General features: G+C 37.6%; 1 protein-coding gene across 2 annotated transcripts in view; it reads left to right on the top strand.

Annotated features, from left to right (window-relative positions):
- Nucleotides 1–26977, top strand: part of ABCA12 (ATP binding cassette subfamily A member 12) — a 174355-nt gene that overhangs the window by 44033 nt on the left and 103345 nt on the right. For both annotated transcript variants that reach the window (XM_077748646.1, XM_077748645.1), the window contains exons 3-4: nt 15845–15998; nt 25028–25119. In XM_077748646.1, coding sequence (XP_077604772.1) covers nt 15845–15998; nt 25028–25119 — 246 coding nt within the window. The remainder of the gene's footprint in view (nt 1–15844; nt 15999–25027; nt 25120–26977) is intronic.

The following is a 26977-nucleotide window of genomic DNA, read 5'->3' as shown; positions in this document are numbered from 1 at the left end:
GGCATCAAAAGAAACAAGAAGGAAGAAAAAAGTATATATATATATATAATATATATATATATATATACACACACACACACTAAGCTACTCACCCAGTTCATGTGCTGGTTCATGTCCTAGTTTATTTTAATTATTGGATGTATGGGAAGGATTTCATTTCATTGTTACCTCAGAGAAGTCTTATCATGGAAGAGCAGTTCCAAAATAGGAAATGGGTGGTGGTAGTGGGAGTTGCCTGGTGGTTACTGTGTCAATTAGATATAATTCTCAGGTATTAATGGCCCCAAAATAAAGATGGGGTGACCAGGGTTTGTTTTACTAACATGGTGAACTCCTGTGTTTTCTCCCTTATTAGTCTAAGAGTGAGGATAGTTAGTGTTCTCTTGTCTACCAACGGCATTTCCATGTTATGTACATAAAGGTGTTTGGGGGCCATTAGTGGATTGATTGAATGAGTAATGATGCTGCCTTGCTAATGTAAATACACATATTGGAATAATATCTACCCAAGAAAGGATAATAAAGGGCAAACTTATCAACAGGACTGCATAAAGTAAGACTTTTCAAATTAAGAGGGTATCTGAAGGCAACATCATTATTCACAGTCAAAATTTGAGTAACAAGACTTTTCTGATAGCATGCATGTGGTAAAATCAGAATTGTCGATGATTCTCTCAGATAGTCAAGCAGGACAGAGGCTAACCACCATGCTCCATGATCTTGTATTACTCTCCTCTACACAGCAGTGGAGCCCACTGACCCAAGTTTGGCCCTGAAAGGTGTGGCAATCTGGGGGAATGAAGCGGCCCTACTTCCCTTGGTTATCATTTTAAAAAATCTGAAGAAACTGCAGAATGAAACTGACCCACTAGAAAACTTGTATCATTTACCATTAATTGTGAGGATATCTTTAAAGAGCTACCAGCTGGCTAATGGCTAACCTGTTTTTAAAATGTGAGAAGAGAGATCCTGGGAATTCACATTATTTGTGAGCAAATTTTTCCTTTAGCAGGTAAAAAAAACCAAAAAACAAAAAACAACTGCCCAGGCCATTCATTCTTATGTCTTTTTAATGTGCTGAAACTCCTTGAAATAATTAACTGAGTATTTGCAGTTAAATAAGCCAATGGTTGGCACTTTGTTGTGATCTTCCCACAAGTTTCTGAATGAAGGTTCCTTTAAGTAAGTTGAGGTATAACTTATTGGTAGATAAAAGCTTAGATCCTGGATAGTTCCAGAAACCAGTTGGAATAAGCAAATATTTAAAGCGAGAGCATGACAATCAGTTAGAACAGTGTGATGACTTTTAGAAGCCCAGAAACAATTTAAGAACATATTTATTAACAATTCAGAAGCAATGCAAATAAATGGTACATATTTGCTAACAACAAGTTTGGAAGATTATGAGAAACTCTTGAAGGACTTAATTAAGCTTGCTAATGGGGTAAACACAATAGCAGATGATGCTCAATGGAGAGGAGATGGAGGTAATATATAATGAACAGTTTGGAGTTATGCATTTAATGAGTTCTGAATTAGACCTGCCTCTCAGGAAGAGAGACTCTCAGCGAGGATCTTAATAAACAGGGCAAGGAGGACAATGGATTAAAAAAATATATATTAAGAAGTCAAAACATTTACAAAAAGTGAATGGTGGGGCACCTTGGTAGCTCAGTTGGTAAGGCATCCAACTCTCATTTTTGGCTAAGGTCATGATCCCAGGATCAGGGGATCAAGCCACGTGTTAGGCTTCATGCGGAAACTCCATGCTGAACATGGAGCCTGCTTAGGATTCTCTTTCTTTCTCCCTCTGCCCCTCTCCCCACTTGTGCTTTCTCTCTCTCTTCCCCTCAAATAAAAAATTTTTTTAAAAAGTGAATGAAATTTGTCAACCCAGAGAGTAGTCTTATAAAGCTATTCTTGGACTGGTTTGTAGATTAGATTGCATTGTAATGAACTTTCTCTGATATTTCAGTAACTAAAACTTCCTAAAGTTTAATGTAATTCCAGTATAGAGACAGTTCTCAACTTACGAAGGTTTGACTTATGATTTTTCACCTTTACGACAGTGTGAAAGCAATATGCATTCAATAGAAACCATACTTAGAATTTTAAATTTTGACCTTTTTCCCAGGCTAGCAATATGCCATAAGATCCTGTCTCATGGTGCTGGGTGCTGGCAGCCTGCCACAGCTCCCTGTCGGCCACGCATCACAAGGGCAAAAAACCGATATACTTAACCCTTCTGTGTCCATACAATCATTCTGGTTTTCACTTTCAGTACAGCATTCAGTAAATTGCATGACATAGTCAACTCTTTATTACAAAATAGGCCAAGATATGATGTTCGGTAGGTTAGCTGTATTAAATGCATGTTTGACTTATTTTATTTTCAACTAATGATGGGCCTATAGGGAAGCCCATCATCATAAGTAGAGGAAGATCTGTATTATCTTTTTAAAGAGCAGTGTGTGCTGTTTCGAACACATTGGCAATCATAAAAACAACACAAACATTCGTAGATCCACTACCTAACTTTATCAAACCCTAATATTTTTTAGCCATATTTCTTTTAGAATTGTTTTGCTTGTATAAAACAAATCAAACATTAAGGCAGCATTGAGGCCCCTGTGTAAACCACTCTGATTGATCTCTCTCCTGCCTGTCTGCATCCCTCCTTCCCTTCCTGAAAGACATCGTTATCATTAATTTGGTGTGTAACATTCCCATGCTTGTTTTATATTTTTTTGCTATGTATTTATCTACTTGACTACATTACATAATATTATATTGTAGGTTTTTAAAAAATTCTGTGATTTCAGATTTTTTTAATGTTAATTTATTTACTTTTGAGAGAGAGAGTGAGCAGGGGAGAGGTAGAGAGAGAGGGAGGCAGAGAATTCCAAGCCGGGATGATAGCACAGAGCCCCATGTGGGGCTCGAACTCATGAACCCTGAGATCACGACCTGAGCCAAAATCAAGAGTCCAATGCTTAACTGACTGAGCCACCTAGTCATCCTTTGGATTTTATTCAGTTTTTGTTTCTGTTGTTACGTAAGTTGTGTTTATTACTCCATGCAGTGAGGGAGAGTGCCCACCATGAGGAACTGTGGAGTGTCTAAGTAAGAGGGTGTTAGAAGGAACCTATTATAGGAGTTGGACTTTGGGTAATAACTGAGGTGGGTCCTAGGAAATAGAGCTTTGTTCTGAAATGGGTGCTGTGAGGAAATCAAGGATAATCCTATGATTTTTTGCAGAACCGTGTTTTTGATAATTTCTTTTGCTATATAGTTTATCAAATCATTCTTATCTTCTTTTACTTTTTATGTCTTCTAGTATAACTGACTTTTTCCAGTTTTATTGAGATATAATTGACATATAACATTTTAGTTTCAGGTATACAATGATTTGATTTGTGTATATATTGTGAAATGATCCCAGTAAGTTCAGTTAACACCCATTACTTCACATGGTTACCAGTTTTTTTCCTCGTGATGAGAACTTTAAAGATCCATTCACTTAGCAGCTTTCAAATATAAAATGCAGTATTGCTAACCATAGTCACTATGGTGTATATTAGGTGCCCAGGACTTACTTATCTTATAGCTGAAGTTTGTACCCTTTTGACCACAGGTTTTTAAACTTTATAGAAGTGGTACCCCAACCTAGCATCCTTTTGCATCATGCTATTTAGACTGACCGCTGTGTTATTGCTCAGCCTGGCATTGTGTCGGTCCATCTCTACTGATTTATGCAGCTTCAGTGAATTCATGGAGTAGACATGCTCCATGCATAGATATATCACAATCTATTTATCCATGGTCTTTTGATGAGTACCAAAGTTATTTTTTCAATTATTTCCAGTAGTACGTGGTGGATGTTTTAAATATGTCTCTTTGTGCATGTGTGCACATGTCTTTGGGGCATATACCTATAACTCTGCACATTTTAGACTTTGTTGAATGTGGTCAAATGCATTCCACGGTGACTTTACTAACCTACTTCTTCCCCACTGTGGGATGACCACCCCCACTGTTGCATATCCTCTCCAACACTTGTTATTGTCAGACTTTTTAAACTTTTGCCAATCTGATAGGCAAATGGAATCTGCAGTTTTCTATTTGTATTTTTTTTTAATATTTCCTTATTAGGAAAAAAGAACATTTTTTCTTAGGAAAAAAACCAAAAAATACTAAGGCTATGTTTGCATTTTTTTTCTCTACAACTTAGGAAAGTCCCTCGGGGATTTTTCTCTGTTTTCTCTCCTTCTTTTGTTCTTTCTTTGTATTTTACTAATGAGTAGCTCAGATGAAAAGTGGTTCTACACGGAGGGAGAGAGAAGGCTGCTAATATGTCGTGGTTACAGAGCAAGCCACAGGTCACTTAAATTGTCTCTTTGTGATTGGCAGAGGTCTTGGTAAGAAAATCTTTGGTTTAGGAGAAAGTCAAGTCTGACAAGAAGATGAGGTTGCTACCTGTCAGCAGTGCTGCTTGAAAGAAAAGGTTGCGACATACATTTTCCACTGGCAGGTTGTCACACATATCATTTGTAAACAGACAGAATGTGAATACCAAAGGCATAAATACTATACAAGCTGTTGAGGAGTGATAGGATCCCGAACTAGACCCTTTTCTTCCCAAGTGGATAGACCATCTGTTGAATTAGAGACATTTCTAAGCTCCTGTGTTTATAGGACTTTTTTTTTCCGACACAATGATCCCAGCAATGTATTTCACTGGCTTTTATTTTTACACTATAACACGTGTAATTCTCTTTCATTACTGAGTCAGATTTCTGAATGAAAAAAATAGTTGTTAGTAACATACCTTTATGCGGTAATTACTGAAATTCTTTTCTTCATATCATTACTCTTAATGGGTTACTGAGATCACATTTTAATTTCCAAACATAATTTTCATCTTATGATAAGTACTTAATACTTATCATAACCTGGCTAATCTCAACCTGGCTAATCTCCTTTTACAGGAGAGTCTTCTACTTGTAATAGTTGTGATGGATGGGCAGTCCAGATTTATGTTTCCTGCATAAGTGAGGAAATGACTCAAGGTAGAGGGTCATGGTTACCCAATAAATCATTTGCAAAGCTAGGATTGGAAAGATGCTTTTTAACTCTTGCTCCTGCCTGGTGCTTCACTCACTGGAGTAATTCCTAAAATCTTTGCCAATATGTAGCTCCTGGCCACAACTCATCACTTAGCCCAGATATCAGAAAGGCAGAGATTTGGGAGACATGTTGAAGAGGATATGTTTCTGGCTAATTCCCAAACAACGTTGCAGTACTTTGTCTTGCTCAATATTCTGCATACCATCCCATGATCATGGTGCCTGACTTGGCAGTGGACCCCTTTACAAGTCGTAAAGAGAGAACAGCACCTCAGTTTCTCCCCAGTCTTGCCTCAGGGGCAAACACCTTCAGAACAGGTCACTCACTCTCCATTCAGGATGGGTTACTGGGATGGTGATTGCTTTCACTGGTGTTCCTTTTCTGGGTGGGAGCAAATATACTAAGACCCACTGAAGCTGTTGGGGCCTGACAACTGTGATTTCTCTCTATATAGGAAAAGCTGTACCTTTCCCAATACATATATTTAGTTTTATTTTATTTTTGGACACTAGATGATTGTTTCTGTAGTTCCTTAGGACACTCCAATTCAGATTTGCGCCCAGCCTCGAATAACAAACATACCTTTGGCATTTATTATTGTGCTGGCCTTATTCTTTCCTATACTTGTTGGCTCTCATTCTGATTTCTTCATTACCTTATTTTTTTCCCAATATAGAGTGTGTACTTTTATAAGCTTCCCCAAATCCTTCTGGAATGAAATTCCCTTCCCCAAGCACTGTCTTAGACAAGTTTTGCTGAAGGAATCCCACAAATAACAATACACAATTATAATGGAGCTTCACAAATAAACACTAAGGTGCTTGCTGAATTACTGTATTTAAGTCAAGTTAGTGAGGTGGCAGTTTACAAGTAAGTTCTAGAACATCAAGACTCAAAGCCAAGCTATTTCCTTATGTAAAAATTCCCTCCTGAGGGGGAAAAAAATAAATTTCCAGTTCCAGATTCCTTTTCAATTGAGAATTTGTGAGAGCATGGGTTAAAAAACACTCCCAAAGTGTGCCCCATGGAATGTTCATTCCTAGGAATCTTAAGAACAGGAAGAAAAAGAATAAAAAATATTCTGTACTCACATTTGTGGAAATGTAGAGTTAACCAAAGTTATTCAGGTCTCTTACTGAAAAACCTCTCAGAATCTTTAGTATGCAAATGTATTCTGGATTTCCCAGAACAGGAGATAGAGCTTAGTTTCCTAAACTCATTTGGCCCCAGAGCCTGGTTTATGGAAATGCTAATGCTCTCCCACTCTCTCCAACCCCCCAACCCCAGCATCACATCAGAGACCATGATGATGGGAGAAGAATCAGTTCTTCAGTTCATCCCCAGTGTGCAGGTTTTGTGAGTTAACCACCTAGATGCCTGAGTGATATCACTGTGGGTAACAATTAGTGAAGCACTTCCCTGACAAATCAGAACCGATGTGGTGACACTGGAGGAAATGCCCCCACCCTTTACCAGGTGTTAACCGATGTTGTTGGATCTGTGGAAGAGGGTGTGTCTCAAGGAAGGCTGTGACCGATTGGGTGCAGGACAGTGGCTCTCAACCCACTGGCACCAAGTCTTCCTGATATTACCAATCAACCCAGCCGTATCTATGTGGATGGACCCAGCTTCATATCAGCCCTGCCTACAGACTGTAGGGCACTTTCCTGGTTGGCCATATCTAAGAAGAATTAGGAGACAGGGTTTTATAGGAAGACTGTTCTACAATAGAACAAGGATCTAGAGTTCATCTTTCTGTTAAGTTTAGATTTAAAAGTAAATAAAACAGTTGCCAAGATTCTGTTTGCAAATGGCCATGGCAAAGAAGACTTAAAAATGCAATTGTGAATCTTTGTTACTGAAAGACAAGTCTCAGTTGGTTACTGTTCTGTTTAATAAGACAAATGGGCCCCACTCACTCAAGAAGAGCCGTAGAATTCAATATTCCTTGCCATGTGCGAATATTTTTAATAATATTAGTAAGTATTTTTCAACTCCAGATTCAGTCCATGTGGGCATTTATTATCTGGCATGTATGTGACAATTATGTTTCCTAGCCTTGATTGGAACCATTTTATTTACTATTTAAATAAATCAAGCCCTGATCTTTGGAACACCTCACTCAATAAGGTCTCCTTAAACTTCAGAAAGGAAGGAGGCATGTTCTCTTCTAAAAACCGAGGAAGATGGGCTATGGAGCCCTTTGTTCTGGCCATCAGTTCACCCTGTACATTAGGATCAAAGAGAGAACATCCAAAGAGATAGCAAGGTTCCAAATCCAAACTGCCTCATCCCTTTTTCTTAAAAAATAGTAATAGTAATAAGCCAAATATATAAAAAGGGCAAGAATCTTTCTGTACCTCTTATGGCACCTGTAATGTCGTAGCCCAGAGTCCCCAAATTATCTTCCCTGGAACACTTTTTTTACATTTCAAAACCTGTTGGCTGTGGTAGTTGGAGACAACTCTGAGGAATGTGGGAAAGATCCCAGCATGTGGGATATCATCTTAAATGACCCAAAGTTTGTTCTTGTTCTCTGTGGCAACCTTTTGAGTATCAGACCTTCTTACCCACCGCTTTAAGGATTAAGGATCTTCCCTCAGCTCTCACTGCCAGAAACAGTCTACCTTTTTGCCAATGGATTTGAACTTGGAAAAGCACCTGTATGATGAAGCAAGACTTGCCTGGGGAGAATTAGGAAGAATGTATCATGGCACCACACCCAGTGAGCACGCAGTAATTGAAGTACTGCACCAGTTGATACAGGTACATATTATGAATTAGTAGGGAGAGAAACACATCATGCAATACTCCTAACCATTCATTGGTTCAGGGCACAGAGATGGGAAACCTGGTCACTGCACAGTAAATTAGACAAATGTCACAACAGCAGTCTGATGAGCAATGGTAACTCAGGATTCCACATGGCCTTCCCTCTCCAGTGTGTTCCTAGTGCCTGACACAAGCTTTATCTAATGAATCTTCTTGTGTCCTGTAGGAGGCAAAGCCCATTATCCTCCCTTTGGTAGATGTGGAAATAGAGACATGGAGACGTTAATTTACCCCTGGTGATTTAGTGAATCAACATCAAAACCAGAAGTCGTACCTGTTTTTCTTTCTTTCTTTTTTCTTTTTTGTCTTTTGTCTCCAGATTTATTGAGATCTTTTTTTTCCTTTCTTTTTTTTTTTTTTTTTTTTACAAATAGTTTATTGTCAAGTTGGTTTCCATACCTGTTTTTCAAATTGTCAGTCTGCTCCCTCCAACATATACTGAAACTTAGCCGAATAGAATGTTGTTTTCATTATCGCCATGTATCATACAGTTCTGGGTCCATCTCTGGCACTTAGCTTTTCATGTGACCATAAGCAAATTGCTTGATCTCTCTGAGATTATCTGCAAAATGGGTACAATGCTTGCCCTGCATATCTTATAGGACTGCCATGGGGCTCATATGAAATGATGATTATTTAATTCTTCCAAAAAACATGAAGTTTTTTTCTTGCCAATGTTGTACCATTTATTTTCAAATATATGCTATTTTTATACATAATATTTCTGACAATTTAGGAAAACAAATGACTCCTTTATACATTTTGATATAATAAAAGTGTGATGACCTCTGAAAACAGATACTCTCTGTCTCTATCTCTGTTTCTCTCTCTCTCTCAGACATGCACACATAAACACACACACACATAACCTAGAGATATATTTTTAAAACACTTAAGTAAAATATTTCTTATTTAAAAAAATAGAAGAATGAAGTATGCTTAGCACCTTACTCAGGGCCAGGCACACAGTGTTTGTTCAGTAAATTTACACTGAATAAATGTGGCTGGATCTCTTTATGGGTAATAATTTCAATGGTTGATATTATAAATGTCAATGTGTACTAGCTAGATTTTCAAAGAAACTGATATCTAAAGAGCTTATAACAATAAATATTACTGGTTTTATCAATATTTATCCATTTTATGAGGCATAGAATATAATATTATCCATTGTACTTACTATTAATTGAACTTAATGTATCCATTGAACTTATTATAACATGGGATAAATTTTGAAACTTTGCCCTTAAATAAAAGATAAATTTATATTATGTTAAAGTTCTAAATCATGCACTTTTTCTGTGACCTTCAGCAGTTCACTCATTCATTCATTTATTCATTCATTCATATAGTTAATAATTGCTTGCACTGTGTCAAGCATTGTGCTAAGAACTATGTAAGGATTTTTCTTTCTTTCAAGTAGCTTATTCTTTATCTAGTCTCTCAAAAAGTGCAGTTTTATTGAGCTAGTGACTCTACCTGAAGATTCAAAGTCATATAAGTATTTTAATCCTAGGTTAAGGTCTCTCTGGGCCACAAGAATTTAAAAAAAAAAAAAAAAAAAAAGCACCATTCAGAGGGACCAGAATCAGGAAGAGCCAGTGTGTTTGAGTTTATCTGATGATGGTAGGGGCGCAAGACATCTACCCTCAGGGAAGAGCTCTCTTCCCGGGAGGGAAAATGCATAAAGAACAAGGACAGCATTATGCATTCCTGATACAATATCATAAAATAATTTAAAAAGCCAGATTTATGTCGTTTATAATTTTAATTATGTCTTTAAAAATGCTGAGAACAAAATTTGCTGAAAAACTACAGGAAGAATAAAAAGATTTACTTTAATTATTACAAATATACTTCTGAGATTCATTTCCATTCCCATGGTTCTTTTTTCTTACCTGATTATTTGACTGTTTATAGGTGATGTATGCTTGTCTCATTTGGCATTCTCATCATGAAGAGAATTTCTTGTGGTGGTGTTTCGTGAGGACACTTCTCATTTGATTGGTCAAAAGGCCTAATAAGTAGTCTGCTAATGTGACCCTGTATCTAAAAAGTTAAGAAAAATAGAACATCCCAAGTGAATAACTTCATATCTTAAAAAGTCAGAGTTTCCTTCCAAGATTCATCATACATCTCTTTACGGGGGTAAAGACCAAATTCTTTTCACCTGGAAACACAAAATATCATCTAGGTTGGGTTCTGACCTGCTTGCGGAAAACACAAAGAAACGCAGTGGAAATTCTCCAATATCTACCATTATTATAATATCTACAAATGTCACCAAGGTAGCCTACAGAATGCTTCCTAAGCCTAATGATGTCAAATGGAAGTAGCTTCATTATTGAAAAGACTGTGACATTTCTTTCTTAAATAATACAATGAATAGAAAACAGCACTTCTGTGGATAGTGCCAACAAGCAACATGACCCTGAATTTATAATGGAAGTGGGTGAAAATCCTTCTGTGGAGGTTGAAAAAAGGAAAAGAGTAAGGGAAGACATTGAGGGAAATGGGCCTTCTTGGCTGTTCCAGTGAGTAAAGAGATACAGGAGTAGATGAAAGGAGTAGCCAGAGGAAAAGAGAAAATAATTGGAAATTGAGTCCAAAAAGGGCAGTGGTCAGTGGAAAGGAAAGAACAAAAGATTGAGAAATGGAGGAGAAGGGATATTGAGGGATATTAAATAAATTAGATTAAATGAAGGAAGAGAAAAAGAAGGATGTGGAAGATGTGAAAATAAGAAGTGAGCAAGGCAGAAAACAGAGGACAAGTGTAAGCGGTCATCTCCTCAGGGGTCAGCAAACTAGAGCCTGCAGGCCAAATCTAGTCTGTTGCCTTTTTATTTCTATTTTTCTAATAAATAAAGCTTTATTGGAATACAGTCAGGATTATTAATGTGCACACTGTCTATGGCTGCTTCTAGTCTACAATGACAGAGTTTAGTAATTGTGATGGAGACAGTTATGTCTCACAGCTAAAAATATTCACTATCTGACCCTTCTAGAAAAGTTTGTAGTCTAATACTGTTGACAAACTGTAGTGTTGTGCATCAGAATTACCTAGAAGGCATGTTAAAATAAGGATTGCTGAACCTAATCCCCAGAGTTACTGATTAAGTAGATGTAGGGTGAGATCTCAAGTTTTTATTTCTAGTAAGTTCCCAGGTGATGCTGATGCTGGTTCAGGAACTGCACTCTGAGAACCACTGCTCTAATCTATACATTACATCACACTAGTGTTGTTCTGAATAAGGAATTTTGTGAAGAAAAGGAAAAGAAAACCAAATTTGGTCCCCTTTTTAGGTAAACATAGATGTATAGGTTGATATCACAATTCTTTACAAAGTATTTTCTAAAATTCTTTTATTTTTTACCTTCTATTAAAATTTTTTAATGTTTATTTATTATTGAGAGAGAGAGGGGGAGACTGAGCAGAGAAGGAGCAGAGAGTGAGGGAGAGACAGAATCCAAAGCAGGCTCCAGGTTCTGAGCTGCCAGCACAGAGCTCGATGTGGGGCTTGAACCTTTGAACTGTGAGATCATGACCTGACCCAAAGTCGGATGCTTAATTGACTGAGCCACCCAGGCACCCCTCTTTTTTTATTTTTAATTCTTAAACTGGATCTTTTTATAATGCTGCTTCCATTCTTAAAACAATGAAAGCTGAATCGGATTTAGTTAAAACCTTAGCTATTTATGGTTTGTTCCTAAAAATGTTTGTTAGTTTGGTCTGATTCAACTCCCTGAAATAACATCCCTGAAATAACTGAAATAATAATCTGTCAGTGTTATTACTGAACTATATTGATAATGTTGACTGCATCCACTTTATGAGAATAACCTCTCCCCACCCACAGGTGGCTGCTCAGACCACGTCAATGGCTCTGCATGGAGCCTCTGAATAACTAAACCCTAAGTGAATTGGGATCTTGCTTACCACTCACCCACCTCACTCCCAGACTATTCTGGAGTCTTCTGGTTACAATTTCCCCAGGGAATTGCAAGTTTGTTGATAGTTTTTCTGATGGAGATAGTCATGAATGTTGTCCTAAGTATGAGAACTTCGGGAATCATGATACCAAGGAATTTATCCTGCGCAAGCTCTCCATCCCAAAAACTTAGATCTGTTTTGTTTTTTTAATCAACCTACAGGTGGCACAATGGTTTGCATAATTATAGCCTTCCTCTACTTGTGTCCTTAAATCTATGCCCTGGCTATGAATGTGGGCAGCCAGTTATTAGCCCTAATTTTTCATGCTCCATGTTTGCTACATAGAAGTTCTGTGAGGGATAGAGAAATGTTTCTTTTTTTCCTGCATCCTAGCATTTACAGATATAAAGAGAAACATAATCTTGGAACCTGAAAGTGCCAGAGACACCTTCAGAATAGAATTGAGTTCAATTTAGAATCAGCAGCTCTTTAAAACATGTGATGGTTTGATTCTACCATTGCTCTCTATGGTTGCCTCCTTGCACACACGTAATCAAGATGGGCAGGAGAAGGAAAAAATATCTATTCTTACCTACAAGAAAACTGCTAAAATTTAATTATATTTAATTCTGACTTCTTAGTTTTAGAGGATCTCCAGATAATGTGAAAAGCTGATGTGTATGAGAAACTATATAATGGATGTGAAAGAAGGATGAATGACATAAATGTATGTCACATACCTACCATATTATGGTGAATAAGTGGATGCTTAATAAATCAATTGTTGTTGCAACAGACACTTCCTTATCTTAATGAGGGTATGGTTCTAAGTTAAAAGGTGATGGTAGAATAAATTATACAGGCAATCTATGCTGTGCATGGCACTGTGTTAACTAAAATGTGTACACACCTAAACCAATTCCTCATTTGCATGAACTCATTGTAACAGGTTAAATATCTGTTATCAAAAAACCTGTGTGAAGCATGAGCTATCTGTACATTGGACACTGTGGGAGCTTTTAAAAAGTTTTTAAAGAACCCCTGGGTTGAATTTTCCTATAAAGTAAGTATATCTATAGTAATTACAATGAGGAATGTTGTGGGTTTAAATGCCTCGAAATTCCTCTCTAAAATTTGAAAGTTATGATCAATGCCAGAGAAACTGAAATTGGACGTCATGTGCCACCACTTTTCAGATCTTCTTCCCATAATGTCTTTTCCCATGTTTTCCTTCTCTTCCTGTTGTGGTTTGGCTTCTCATGAGCTGTTGTTTTCAGCACTGCCCAGCTCGTCATCACCTTGATAAATGGCATACAGCAAAGGAGTCATCTGCCTCTGTTGTCCTGCTATCTGCTTTCCATTCAAAGGACCCACTGCACGTGTTTGAGATCAAATAGTAATAAGGCCATTTGCAGACCCACACTCTGAGAGAGCGGCTGCAGTTGGGAACTGTGTAAGAGGGTAGATCACCATTAGTGGTGAAGTTTCACCACAGTTTTGTCAAGGTCTTGCTGTACGTGTCCACTGTGGCAGAATTTTGATGCAGAGGAGTAATTTGAAAAGTTAACAGGCAGTTTATATGTTACTCCCTAGCTCATTCAAGGAATTGTGCTACGATGAAAGCATTGAAGGTTCACGCCAGATTCATTGGGTTTACTGTTAGGAGAGATGCTGCTCTTTCTGGTGTCAGAAAGGGATACTGCATAGAAGGTAGTGGTGAATACTTTAGTGGATTTAAGTTCTCTCCAATTTCTTCTGAATTTCTAAAACTTTAATTCATACCAGTGTTATTTCATGTATTAGTTTCCTAAGGCTGTTCTACACAAACTTAATGGGTTAAACACCACAAACTTAATGGGTTAAACACCACAAACTTAATGGGTTAAACACACCACCAACTTATTTGAAGTGGGGTTGGGAGATGGGTAAAATAGGTGAAGGGGATTAAGAGGTACAAACTTCCAGTTATAAAATATATAAGTCAAGGGGATATAAAGTGCAGTATTAGGAGTATAGTCAATAATATTTTAACAACTTTGTGTAATGACAGATGCTAACTAGACTTACCATGTATATTTCACAATGTATATAAATATTGGATCACTATGTTTTATGCCCAAATCTAATATAATACTATATGTCAACTATACTTCAGGTTTTTTTAATGATTTTTTAAAAATTTATTTCTGAGAGAGGAGGCAGCATGAACAGGGGAGGGTCAGAGAGAGGGGGAGACACAGACTCTGAAGCAGGCTCCAGGCTCTGAGCTAGCTGCCAGCACAGAACCTGATGCAGGGCTCAAATCCACGAACCACAAGATCATGATCTGACCCAAAGTCGGACGTGTAACCGACTGAGCCACCCAGGCGCCCCAACTATACTTCAGTTTTAAAAAACTTCCACCAACTTATTACTTTATTGTTCTGGAGATCAGAAGTCCAAAATTTAGTCTTAGTGGGATTAAAATTAAGGTGTTGGCAGCGACTCATTCCTTCTGGGGGCTCTAGGAGACTGTGTCCTTGCCTTTTCTAGCATCTAGCCTTTCCTTGGCTTTTGGTTTCTTTATCTTCAAAGTCAACAGTACAACATCTTTCCATCTCTCTCCTTTTCCCCTCTTTACTTCTGGCCAACTCTCATATGACCCATCCCCTTTTATTTCCAATTTCTGTATGTAGAGCTATATTTAAGTTACTTAGATAAAATTTCTATTTATTATTCTTTCTGCTAATATATTGATGCATACTTAGCACAGTTGCTCATACTATTTTTTGTAGCCTTTCCTTTTTCTTTTTATGTTTAATGAAAACATACTTGTACTGACACCCTTTTTGACAGATTCATGAGGAAGTTAAGGTTTTGCTTTTTAGTCTTCAGTTTGGAATTACTCTTATAGTTTCGAAACCTGCCTTTTGTGATAATTCATTGTCTCCTCATATTCCTCCCAAAAGAGAAACCTAGTGTTTTAATATTAGACCTAATTACAGAAAGATTTTTGGTTTTCAGTTTGCCTATTTCTTGACATGTGTATGCCATCATTGTATTTTATAAAGCAAATACTAAAGGTTACAAAAACCCTTTCCTCGGGGCGCCTGGGTGACACAGTCAGTTAAGTGGCCGTCTTCAGCTCAGGTCATGATCTCACCAGCTCGTGCATTCGAGCCCTGCATTGGGCTCTATACTGACAGCTCGGAGCCTGGAGCCTGCTTCAGACTCTGTCTCTCTCTCTCTGTCCCTCCCTTATTCATACTCTGTCTCTGTCTCTCAAGATAAATGAATAAATTAATTAATTAATTAATTAATTAATTAAAAATTAAAAATTCTTGTTTTCTGTGACCTTAATATTAGGGATATTCATTTCTTCCATTATTACTGGATTTTAAATTAGAAAAAATACTGTGTATAGGATAATTAAATTAGCTGTTATGCTAAACTGAAAATACTTCCCAATATCTGGAAGATTGACTGCATTTATAATGGCTTTGATTACAAAAGAAGACATGTATACTGTGAGAAAAAATAGTTACTGTGTAGTTAAATGAAGATAAATAAAAATCATGTGAAATATACCACCCAGGAAATCCCTCCAGATTTTTATGTATACATATAATTATATTTTTTTTCAAGATTACAACTATTCTGGTCATGCTATTTTCTGATCTATTCATTTTAATTGGCAAGATACAAACATTTTCTGTATTATTTGACAAAATTTTTATTAGCTTGTATTGTGTTTTATCATATGAATATACTGTGATTTATTTTTAAAACACTCTAGCAGACTTTCTTCCAGCTATTTCCTTAGAATAAATCTCAGGAAAATAAATTTGTATGGCAACCTGTATTTTTACAATTTTGGACAGACAAAACAGAGTTACTACACATCTTTCCCTCCCCAGGCAAATGCCATAGTGATATAATTATTGTTTTATGCTTTGTTTTATTTTTTAATTTCAGGTTACCTTGCACCTCGAAACCTTCCTAGTACCGGCTTCTTCCCGTTCCTGCAAACCCTACTCTGTGACACAGACTCTAAATGCAAAGACACACCCTATGGGCCACAAGATCTACTTCGTAGGAAAGGAATTAATGATGCACTATTTAAAGACAGGTACGGGCACTTCCCAAGTGTGTTCTATTCTTTTGAGAGATCAGATCTTACTTCCTTATGAAATATCCAAGAAGACAACCAGGGTTATATATATGACTTTATTTTCTGTATCTGCAAATGTGGTGATCTAAATATGAACAAACAAGTGGGGTACATGCTGGTATTACCATGTTTATGTGGGATTAAGCATAATCTACTTTGGATGAATTACTCACACTTTGCTTTCTAAGATGGGTGGCCAAGGCAATCCTCCTTAACTTCCCTCAGAGATTCTCTATTCCACCTCAAATTGTCAGTGACACATTGCCCTAAGATTTGATCACAAGCTTCAGATATAGGGCAATTGAGGAGAATTATCTCCTGGAAGAATAACATATTTATATTACTCTATATGGTTACTTCCAGATGCATCAGAAACCAGGAGATGGCAAATGAGGAAATTAAAAGTCTAGAAATCAAAGTAATAAAGTTGGAAGTATTCTTAATTCAGTAACAACCTTTAAATGAGGTTAATGTGTGTCCTATTTTATGGTGTGAAAGGCAGCTGAAGAATAAAGATAAGAAATCTAGACCATTAACAACCTGACTATAATCTCAATATTCTATCTTGGGATTCTAAACCTAAAGATACTCCCAGGAGCCCACCTGTCTGTAGAACTGAAAACAAAGTTGTAATCTGAATCAACCATGAGATAATTCTGGTGCAGATTTTTTAAAAAAGTGTTTCTCAAGGAAAGATTATATCTTTCTGATCTCTAATCTAATTAGATATCTCTGATATCTAATCAGAGATATTTGGTTCTGAAATTTAATTTAAATTCCTTGGCATCTAACACCATTTCTATATGAACATTATCATCATGATTTTGGTCATCAGATAATATGGGTGTTACTTTAAGAGAGAGCAACTGCAAGCTGTTTAGCATAAAATATAAACATATCAATAATTGCAATGGGAAATGACTCAGAACACATAAGTGTTGAGTTGCTAATTCACATTGGTTTTGTTATTTCAATAATGTAATGATTCTTGATGCTTAGAACATTCTGATGTTCATTCATTCATTTATTAATTTATTCAAGAAATAATGACAGAAATTTCTGTGTGCTAGGCAACATTGTAGACACTGTGATACAGAAATGAGTTGGACAAATCCTCTGCTCTGATGTTACTTCCATTCTAATGGAAAAGAAAGCAAAAAATGAGCAATCAAATAAATAAATAGCGTAATTAATGATAATAACAATTGTGTTAGCAAGAAAAGAAAGCATGTCATATGCTAGAAGTTGAAAGGTAGGAAGTGAATCAGGTGGTAAGAGGAGGCCTCTGCTAGCAGGTGGCATTTGGGTAGAAACCAGAAAGGACAGGAAGAGACCAGCAACAGCATATGAAGAGAGTATTCCAGGCAGAGAAACAGCAAAGAATACTCAGGTGGGGGTAAGCCTGACCATTTAGAGGAACAGAAAGTTACCTAATATCGCCAAAACATAGTAAGAGATGATACAAGGGGCAGGGGGTACGTGGAAAAGAAAGGCAGGAGACAGAGCATGCAGAATCTAACATGTAGAAAAAGGGAAAGGATTTGCATCTTATTTTTAGTATAGTAAGAAGCCATTGGGAAATGGTAAGCAAGGAGATGACATGACGTACTGTGTATGAAACCAGTGTGTTCTAAGTGCATACCTCAACTAACACTAGTTACATTGTCTCTGTGAGGAGACCAAAAGCTAACTAGAGCCTATGCCCCGTTAGTAATCAGAGTAGAGGAAGGATGGAAGCATGGCATCCTGGTCGTTCAACTAGTTCACAGATGGTCTGTGTGTCCCCATGTGAGTGGTGAATGAGGCACATCCATGACCATGTTCCAATAGGGAAGGGAAATATCAAACCAATAATCATAATGGGAGAGAGTACAATGAAAAGTACCAGAAAGACACTGAAGGAAGACACTCCATCTTTAGAGAGAGCTTTCAGGTGGGGTAATCAGGTTGATCTTCATGAAGGGGTTGCACCTGCGATTAGACATTTCATAAACCAAGGGTTAAAGAGGACATAGAAAACATTAATGTCCCATATTTACAAATTGAACTGCAGCTCTCCTGGAGCTATCAACTTTATACGTTTTTCTTTTTTCTCATGAAGAACTAAGTTACAGTGAGAGAAATTGTGAACAGTATCTAAGACTATATAAATCTACCTTCCTAAAAAAGAGTATTTTTCTGGGTGACATTATATGGAACTACACTCATAGAGTTGCCTGAGATGAGCCACTGAGTTGGTTTTAGAACTAGGATTAAAGTCCAGCTTTATTTTATCCTCTTGTTGATGATTCTCTAGGCAGATGGACATGTCTGCTTTTTTGGTTGTCTTCTAGCCCCCAGGTAGTTTGTCTAGCTCAAACTGTATATTGCTGTATATTCAGCATTTTCCCTAAACTACCACGTAATTGGAACTTAATTCAGAAAATTATGTACAATCACAAAATTGCAATAATGATATTTCCCACCATGCTATTAACTTTTATGGTTTATACAGCCATGCAGCGAAACTGGGGCATGGATACTGGGTAAGCGGTTCCACTAAATTGCTTCCCTTGGTAAAGGAAGATTCACCAGCATAGCATCATTAAGGAAACAAAATAATCTTCTTTTTCTGTTTTGTAAGTGAAGGGAAGAAAATGCCATCTTTGGCGTCATCGAAAGACGCTCACTTTTTAAAAATTTTTATTTATTTAATTTTAATAAACTCTTCTGAAAGTAGTGATCACACTGCAGTCACTACTTGCTGGCCAGTCACCACGTATTTTGAGGTTTTTGCATTGGCACCAGCCCTCTGTTATTAAATTCATACTTCTTTAGGCATTATCTTCAGGATGAGGTGCTTTAAAATAAAAATCCAGCACTATACGCAGCATCCACTCTAAGTAGCTGTCTGGAAAAAGAAATATTACATTGATGGTTCCCCTGCTCGTTTGTACAACAGATGATGCACCAACACAGGACTCACCCTTGCGGTGCTCCTCCCTCTGCACTGCCTCTAAGAATATATCAGAACAGTGGGAGCCCCTGGCTGTGCCATTGCTCACACAGCTGGCGAATGTGAAGATCATCCTACGGAGCTCACAGGGTCGTTATTTGGAGAAGTGATTCAGCATTCCTGAAAATCCTGTGGGACAATTGCCTCCACAGATTTGCTCCCTATCTCTGTCTTGCCAACACACATCTGGGACCTGTGGTTTCCACACTCCTCCTGAATGGCTTTCCCAGAACTTTTAACATAGCTAATTGTATCCTATTCAGGGATAATTTTTAAATGCCCATGCTTTTGTTTAGTACCGAAAAATATGGTTGTGTTTAGAAATTAGCCTAAAGATATCATTGGGAACGTAAGGTAAATGGAAGTACAACAGATATGTGTCCTCTTGACTATAAAGGTGACATGAGATGTATGGGTTTCACAATGTATTAATTTCAGAGCAATTTATAACCATGTTGTAATCATTTTAGAATCATTTGCTCATGTTAAAATAAAGGGTTAAAGTTTTATTTCTCAAAAAGCAAAGTGGGAGGATATCTTAGCTGCCATGCAAGCAAAATTGTTAATTTACTGAGTAAGAATGTATTGAATATGTACCATGTGCTGGAGATGATGCAATTCACTGCAGATACGAAGGTGAATAACGTGTGTCCTCTGCTCTGTACAAACTTACAATCAAGTGCGAAAAAGAGAGAAACAGTCAAACAGGTAAATTACCATATAACATGGTAAATGTGATGAGCATTTATTTGGGTCTCACTGGGCCCAGAACATGAGACAACAAAGGGGAAGAGTTACAACAGATACGTGAAGATCTTGTGTTTGCCCGAGGAATATGGATCTAGGAAGATATATTGGGATATATCTTGGATATATTGCATATATATGATTGGAATGGATAGAGTTTCGGGTAGGGCAATGTCAGGAGAGTTCTCTGGAGGCTTTAATGGTGTGATCATTAAGGGCAGATAGAGTGGTGGATACCAGACTGAGGAAGCTTTGTTTGAGTTAGGTCATAAAGACAGAATCCCAGAATTTAATGAAGGAGAGAAATAGAGGCCCTTCCATGGCTTAGAGGAATAGGCAAATAGTGATGGAAAAATTTATAAATTTCCTTATAGTGTTGCCAAATTAATCAACCCATTTCAGGACCAGGTAGGACATAATCTGTGTCACCTGGAAGATACTGTGCTGTTATCTCCCCCATATTTTGTATATTTCTGATGCACATCTATTCACTAACACATTTCCTCATCTGCCCATCATAGTGCCTTTAACAGTTTTTGGAAAAATTTAGTTCAGGGGCGCCTGGGTGACTCAGTCTGTTAAGCGACCGACTTAGGCTCAGGTCATGCTCTCACAGTTCATGGGTTCGAGCCCCACACTGGGTTCTGTGCTGACTGCTAGCTCAGAGCCTGGAGCCTGCTTCAGATTCTGTGTCTCCTTCTCTCTCTGACCCTCCCCTGCACACGCTGTCTCTATCTCTCTCTCAGAAATAAATAAAACATTAAAAAAATATTTTTAAAAAAAGAAAAATTTAGTTCAGATATATATTATATCTCCAAAGTCCCTCCTAAGCATGTAAAAATACCTTAGCACAGAGGAACATATTAAGACATTTTTAAATTTTAACATCTTAACTGGTTGGATTGGTCAGTGGTCCACCTAGAAAAGACATCCATTTTGAGCATGGGCAGGCAGGGATTGTATCTGCAGCATGGACAACCCTGAAAGAATGAGCATTAGGTTGAACTAGAAGAAAACAATGTAAACAATTAAGATTTTCCTGTGAATGACATCTGCTTGGGGGTAGCCAGGAAGGACAGCTGTGTCAAGTCACTGCAGGGGCCATGGCCATACAATGTCTTTATTTATAATTAAAAGTCAATAATGAATGTCTTCCGAACCTGGAATCAGAATTGGCCTAGAGCACATCTCACATCTTCTTTCCAGGTGTCACTCTATACCTGTATAATCATTCTGGGGAAAAAAGGGAAAAAATATAAAAATTTAACTAATGCTTGGAGGCAAAAAAGAATGTCAGAATTTTCTTTCTAGGACTTGCCATATGTGTCTTCCCTGAAAGCAGTTCTTTTTATAGACAGAATTTACCATGGCGCACATGGATACCACCTACACAGGTAATCTTCCCCACTCACAGGAAATAGAAAGACATCCAGGATGAGTGCATAAATTCTACCATTATGATGATATCTATAAATGTGGCATTTCACAAATGTAACTGTTGGTAGACATGTCTGAGAAGACGTAAAATCTACTCTGAGCCTAGTTTCCCTTCCAGTATATTAAATTCAACATTTTGAATCTGAGATACTTCTTTTATTGAATTCCGTTCCAAAACAGAGACCTATAAATGCCACTGAGGTAGGATCTACTTCATCAGCGTCATAAAAGAGAATCCCTTAGCCATCTCCATGCTACTGTACAAATGTCTGGGTCCCATAAAAGGTGGTTAACTGATACCACAGGCCACTTGGGAATTTAATTCAGGCTTTCTTGCCCCAGCTAACAAGTTGGATTTTCTGAGTTCAGGTGAGCCTGTGTGCTGGATTCAGGGGGCTTCTAAGTTTTGCATTTGCTTTAATATTCTTCCCAGAGATATCTAGCATGAGATAGATTCTCTGAGACTTCCTCAGCGCTTTTGGAGTTCTTGACCAGTTTTTTTAAGTCTCCTGAGTGCGTCCTAAAGGGCAGGAATGGGGATGAGTCATCACAGAATAAATTCACTTATTTGTAACAGCCCGTTGCTGGGTTTCTCACCGTCAGAACTGTTGCTGCTTGGGGCCAGGTAATTCTTTGCTGTGCTGTCATTGTAGGATAGTCAGCAGCATCCCTATCCTTTACCCACTAGATGACTGTAGTACCACCCCTTCTACTTGTGATGACCAAAAAATATGTCTCCAGTCATTGCCAGATGTCTGCTAGGAGGAGGGCCAAAATTGACCCCTGTTGAGAACCACTGGTCTAGTGAGAAGGTGAAGGAAAAATTTTAAGGTAGCAAGGAGGTTAAATTAAGGTTGTGATTCTAGGATCTTGCTCTATAAGAAACACAATTATATCTCTAACTTTAGCAGCCCCTGTCATATGTTATTGTCTCCTATGCATGTCCTTACTTAGCTAATATTATTAGTGTATTATAATCCCAGTTCTTTATTTGACTATTCCAATATGTTAGTAGAAGTTTCATAAATATTGAATTAATCAATGAATATGGTAGGTACAGTGCATGATTATACATTGTTGTCTGCCATGCCATTCCTGGGTGTTTTCTCTTTTAAGGACCTTTGCAGAAACAGATATGAAACAATGGGGAACAGGCTAAACTATTAAACAAACAAACAAAAAATAACGCAACTTCCTTAGCTATCCGTTCTTTTATTTTTTTAATGTTTCTTTATTTTTGAGAGACAGAGTGTGAGCAGTCAAGGGACAGAGAGAGAAGGAGACACAGAATCCAAAGCAGACTCCAGGCTCTGAGCTGTCAGCACAAAGCCTTATGTGGGACTTGAGATCATGACTTGAGTCAAAGTTGGATGCTTAACCAACTGAGCCACCTAGGTGCCCCTTGTGGTTTCCATTTTAAGAGTTTAAAGACAAAAGATTTTTTTGAGTGTTGTGGTAGTGGACACATACCATCACACCACATCTTGTATATGCAAAATAAAACTGGGAGGAATTTGTAGGCAGTGGGACAGCAAAGCCCACATGATATTCTGATCTCTCACCCCAACAGAAAGGCAAACCAAGGCCACATACAGGAGAGGTACGACCTCCCCACTCCTGTTATATGGAATGAGTGGGTGACCATGTAACCATGGATACTTCCTGGTCAAGGAGAGGTCCTATTAGAAGAGAGGCATCTGTAGTTCTTTGTCTGGAAGCAGCCATTTTATTGTTGAGCCAATTTAGACTTGCTGAGCCAGCAGCTTGCTGGGAAGGGGATGAGCTTGTCTTTCTTTGGTCTTTGGGGGCGCCTGGGTGGCTCAGTCGGTTAAGGGTCTGACTTTGGCTCAGGCCATGATCTCATGGTTCGTGAATTTGAGCCCCACGTTGGGCTCTGTGGTTGGTGAATTGGAGCCCCACGTTGGGCTCTGTGCTGACAGCTCAGAGCCTGGAGCCAGCTTCGGATTCTGTATCGCCCTCTCTCCCTGCCCCTACTCTGCTCATACTCTGTCTCTTTCTCTCAAAAATAAATAAAACATCAAAAAAATTTTTTTAAAAAGAATATTTGAAAGAGTAGTTTTAGGACTCTTCTCTGAATGTGGGAAGATGACCAAAGTGTCCTCTGTCTCTTAACTTATATTTTCTTTGTTTCCTACCACCTCTTCTGTTTCCTCTCCCACTCACATTCATTATTCAGTCTCTGTTTTCTCTTGCTCCTTCTTTGCTCATGTTGATCTTTGTCATTCTCCCTTTGGTTTTTGTTGCTGTCCCTATTCCTTAAAATTTTTATGAAGGCAGTTTTCCCCTTTATTTTCAAAATGTGTTTATTCAATCGTCCTCTTTATAGTATTTCAAGCTGAACTAAAAAAAAGTGTTGAGAAAAAGAAAAGTGAACCTGACTTTCTCAAACTTCCTAAAACTTCTTTTTGAGAGAAGGGAAAAGGTACAGGTCAGTTCTTATTTTTATCTGAGCAGTTTTCCCATCCAAATAGTCAGCATAAGGAATGTAAAAAGATTTAGGGGAATATAGTCATGGTCATGAATAATTCAAATATACATTAAGAATGCAGAACTTTTGGAGCAACCAGTGCATTTTATAGAGAATATTGGAAAAACACTAGGGAGTGAAAACAAATATCACCTCTTCTTACCATTTTTACTAAAAGGACACACTAAAAAAGAAAAAAAAACAGATTTTTCCCAATTATAAATCACAAAGTACCTGTAACCATGATTCAGATCTTGTTTCTAAAAGAAGTTAAATTGAACCTCAAGCATATGGAACTTCTTGCTTTTTCACTATTATATTTTTATACTGTCCTTATGTATCTTAAGTAAGCTTTTTTATAAACAAGTACACAAAATTCACTAACTTTTAGGCATTCCAAAAAGTATTCACATCCAGGCATCTGGACTGATTTCACTCTTGAAATATGTACATTTATTTTAGACAGTTACTTTAGGTGTATCAAGTTTTCAAGAAAATATGATTATCTCCATTTTAATAATTAACTAAAGAGGAAGCAAATTTTTAAAAGGAAGTTTCCTAAAGGTCCAGTAATGTTTCCTTCCCAAAGCTAGTGCGCCCGTGATGCACAGGGATTCCTGGCACCACAATACTATCTTTGTCACGTTGATACATTCAGTACAATAAAATGTCTACTTTTATCATCGTACATTTCTTTAACACCTGGTACCACCTGTAATGACAATAGCCACAGAACTTGGCACAGACTAGACACTTAATAAAGTTGTGGTCTTTCCTTTCTTCCTTGAATCTGCCTTGTAGACATTCAGTTTTGATAATCTTCAAAATGGTATCTATACCTTAATGTAGACAACCTGTTTTTCTTTCATGGGTGACAACTAAGCACACCTCTGTTTCGGTCCCTGAAACACAAGCACCATTGGGCTCTCATCTCTTTGGAATCCTTCATCTTTTTAAATGAAATATAAAATATATAAAAAATATAAAATTATAAAAAACATATAAAAATATATATGTAATTATTTCCAATATTTAGCTCTAATGTCTTTTAAAAATAATTTCCTTTTTATAAGATAAAAGTAAAAATAGCTGTTTTAAACTTCATCCAGGCCATTTTCTCTGAATAAAAATTTACCTTGTAGGAGAGTGTGTATATTCATTTGTGTGTGGTTAGGTGAGTTCTTCCATTACAATCCTAGAAAGTGGATTAAAAATTTGAAAGTCCTTGGAGAGCCCTGGAATCTGCCACATAATACATTGCTGTAACTAACTGAAATTTATGTAGGTGAAGTTATAGAGTTCTTGCTTTTTCTTCTCTAGTGAAATTCTGAGAAAGTCATCCAACCTGGAGAAGGACAGCAATTTATCACTCCAGAGCACCAAAGTTCCAGAAAGAAGGCACACATCACCGGGTAAGCTATTCTCTTCTGTCGAATTTAGAGCAGGCCTTTTGGAACAGCCAGCAAGGTCTAATCTTTGAAAGGGCTTTACTTTTAACTTTTCAGAGATGGAATGCCTAGAATATTCCTCAGAGATCTAAATGTTCCTTAAGGTTGCCTGAGTGTGGCGGTGCAATTATGCAAAGTTCTTGAGATAATTGGAAATTAAGTTCTTACTAAAATACTTTCTAGGAGCAAAAGCCTAGATGGTGCTGAATATGATGTTGAGAATTGCCTACTTTCTCCGAATTGGCTAGGGACTGTAGTTGTCTGCAATTAGATGATCCTGGGATGGTTAGAAAGTTCAGTAGTAAAAAAATTACCATTTGCAACAACATGGGTGGACCTAGAAAGTATAATGTTAAGCGAAATAAGTCCATCCGAGAAAGACAAATGGCATATGATTTCACCTCTCTATGGAATTTAAGAAACGAAACAAATGTACAATTAAGGAAGAAAGAGACAAACCGAGAAACATTCTTAAATACGGAGAACAAAGTGGTGGTTGCCAGAGGGGAGGGGAGTGGGGGAGTGGTGAAATAGATAAAGTCGATCACTTACTTGTTGAGCACTGAGTAATGTATATAAATGTTGAATCACTATATGGTATACCTGAAACTAATAGAATACTCTATGTTAATTATACTTCAATTTAAAACAAAGAAAAAAATTACCGGATGAAGTCTTAGAAATTTGCCCAAATTGTTCATTTCATAGCTGAGGAATATGAGGCCTGACAAAGTTACATGCCCTGTCTGTGCTCACCCGGCAGACCTGATACTAGAGCAACAGTCAAGCCAGGACTCTTCCTGCTCCCCTTATTCCTCCCCTGCGATGCTCAGTATCAGTCTCTCAGTGGGGCTGTGTGCTTCCTTTACAGTGAGGCCAGGGGCCCTCACAGTTTAGTGTGCAGAAAAACTCTGCCTGAGCTGCCTGAGCCTTCCACCAAGTAATTCTGATGCAGATTGCCTTAAGAAACTCATTAGAAGCCATAAATCAGGGATAAACTCTCAAAAAAGAAGGACTATTTTGCATTCTTTCAACAAATATTTATAGAATGCCTGTTTTCATGTAAGCTTGGTCCTATGTCCTAGGGATATATTAGTGAACAAAACAAAGACTGCTGTATGTTTGGAATGTGATGGGTACTCTGAAAAAAAAAAAAAAAAAAGAAGTACCTTTAAAAACGCCATAGACTATTTAAGATTCTATAACATCGTGTAAATTGGTACAGGCTCTGTGGAAAACAGTATGGAGGCTCCTCAAAAATTAAAAATAGAAATACCACATTGTCCAATAATTCCACTACTGGGTATTTACACAAATAAAATAATATACTAATTTCAAAAGATATATGCACCGCTGTGTTTATTGCCACACTATTTACAATAGGCAAGACATGGGAACAACCAAAGAATTCATTGATAGATAAATGAATAAAGAAGATATGGAACACATGCACACGTCTGTGCACGAGCGCTCATGCACACACACACATACACACACACACACACACACATACTGGAATGCTATGCCACCATAAAAGAGGATGAGATCTTTCCATTTGCAGCAACATGGCTGGACATAGAGGGTATTAGACTAAGTGAAATAAGCCAGACTGAGAGAGATAAATACCATGTGATTTCACTCATAAGTGGAATATAAAACACAAAACAAAGCAAATGAATAAACAAACAAAAAGAACCAAACCTATAAAGACAGGTCACCAGAAAGATCACCAGACAGATTGCCAGAGGAAAGGGGGAGGGAGGACAGACAACATGGGTAAAGCGGAGTGAAAGACACAGTCTTCCAGTTATGGAATAAATAA

This window comes from Crocuta crocuta, unplaced genomic scaffold, assembly GCF_008692635.1.
Source record: "Crocuta crocuta isolate KB4526 unplaced genomic scaffold, BGI_CrCroc_1.0 scaffold229, whole genome shotgun sequence".
NCBI lineage: Eukaryota > Metazoa > Chordata > Mammalia > Carnivora > Hyaenidae > Crocuta > Crocuta crocuta.
This window is presented reverse-complemented; position numbering and strand designations above follow the sequence as displayed.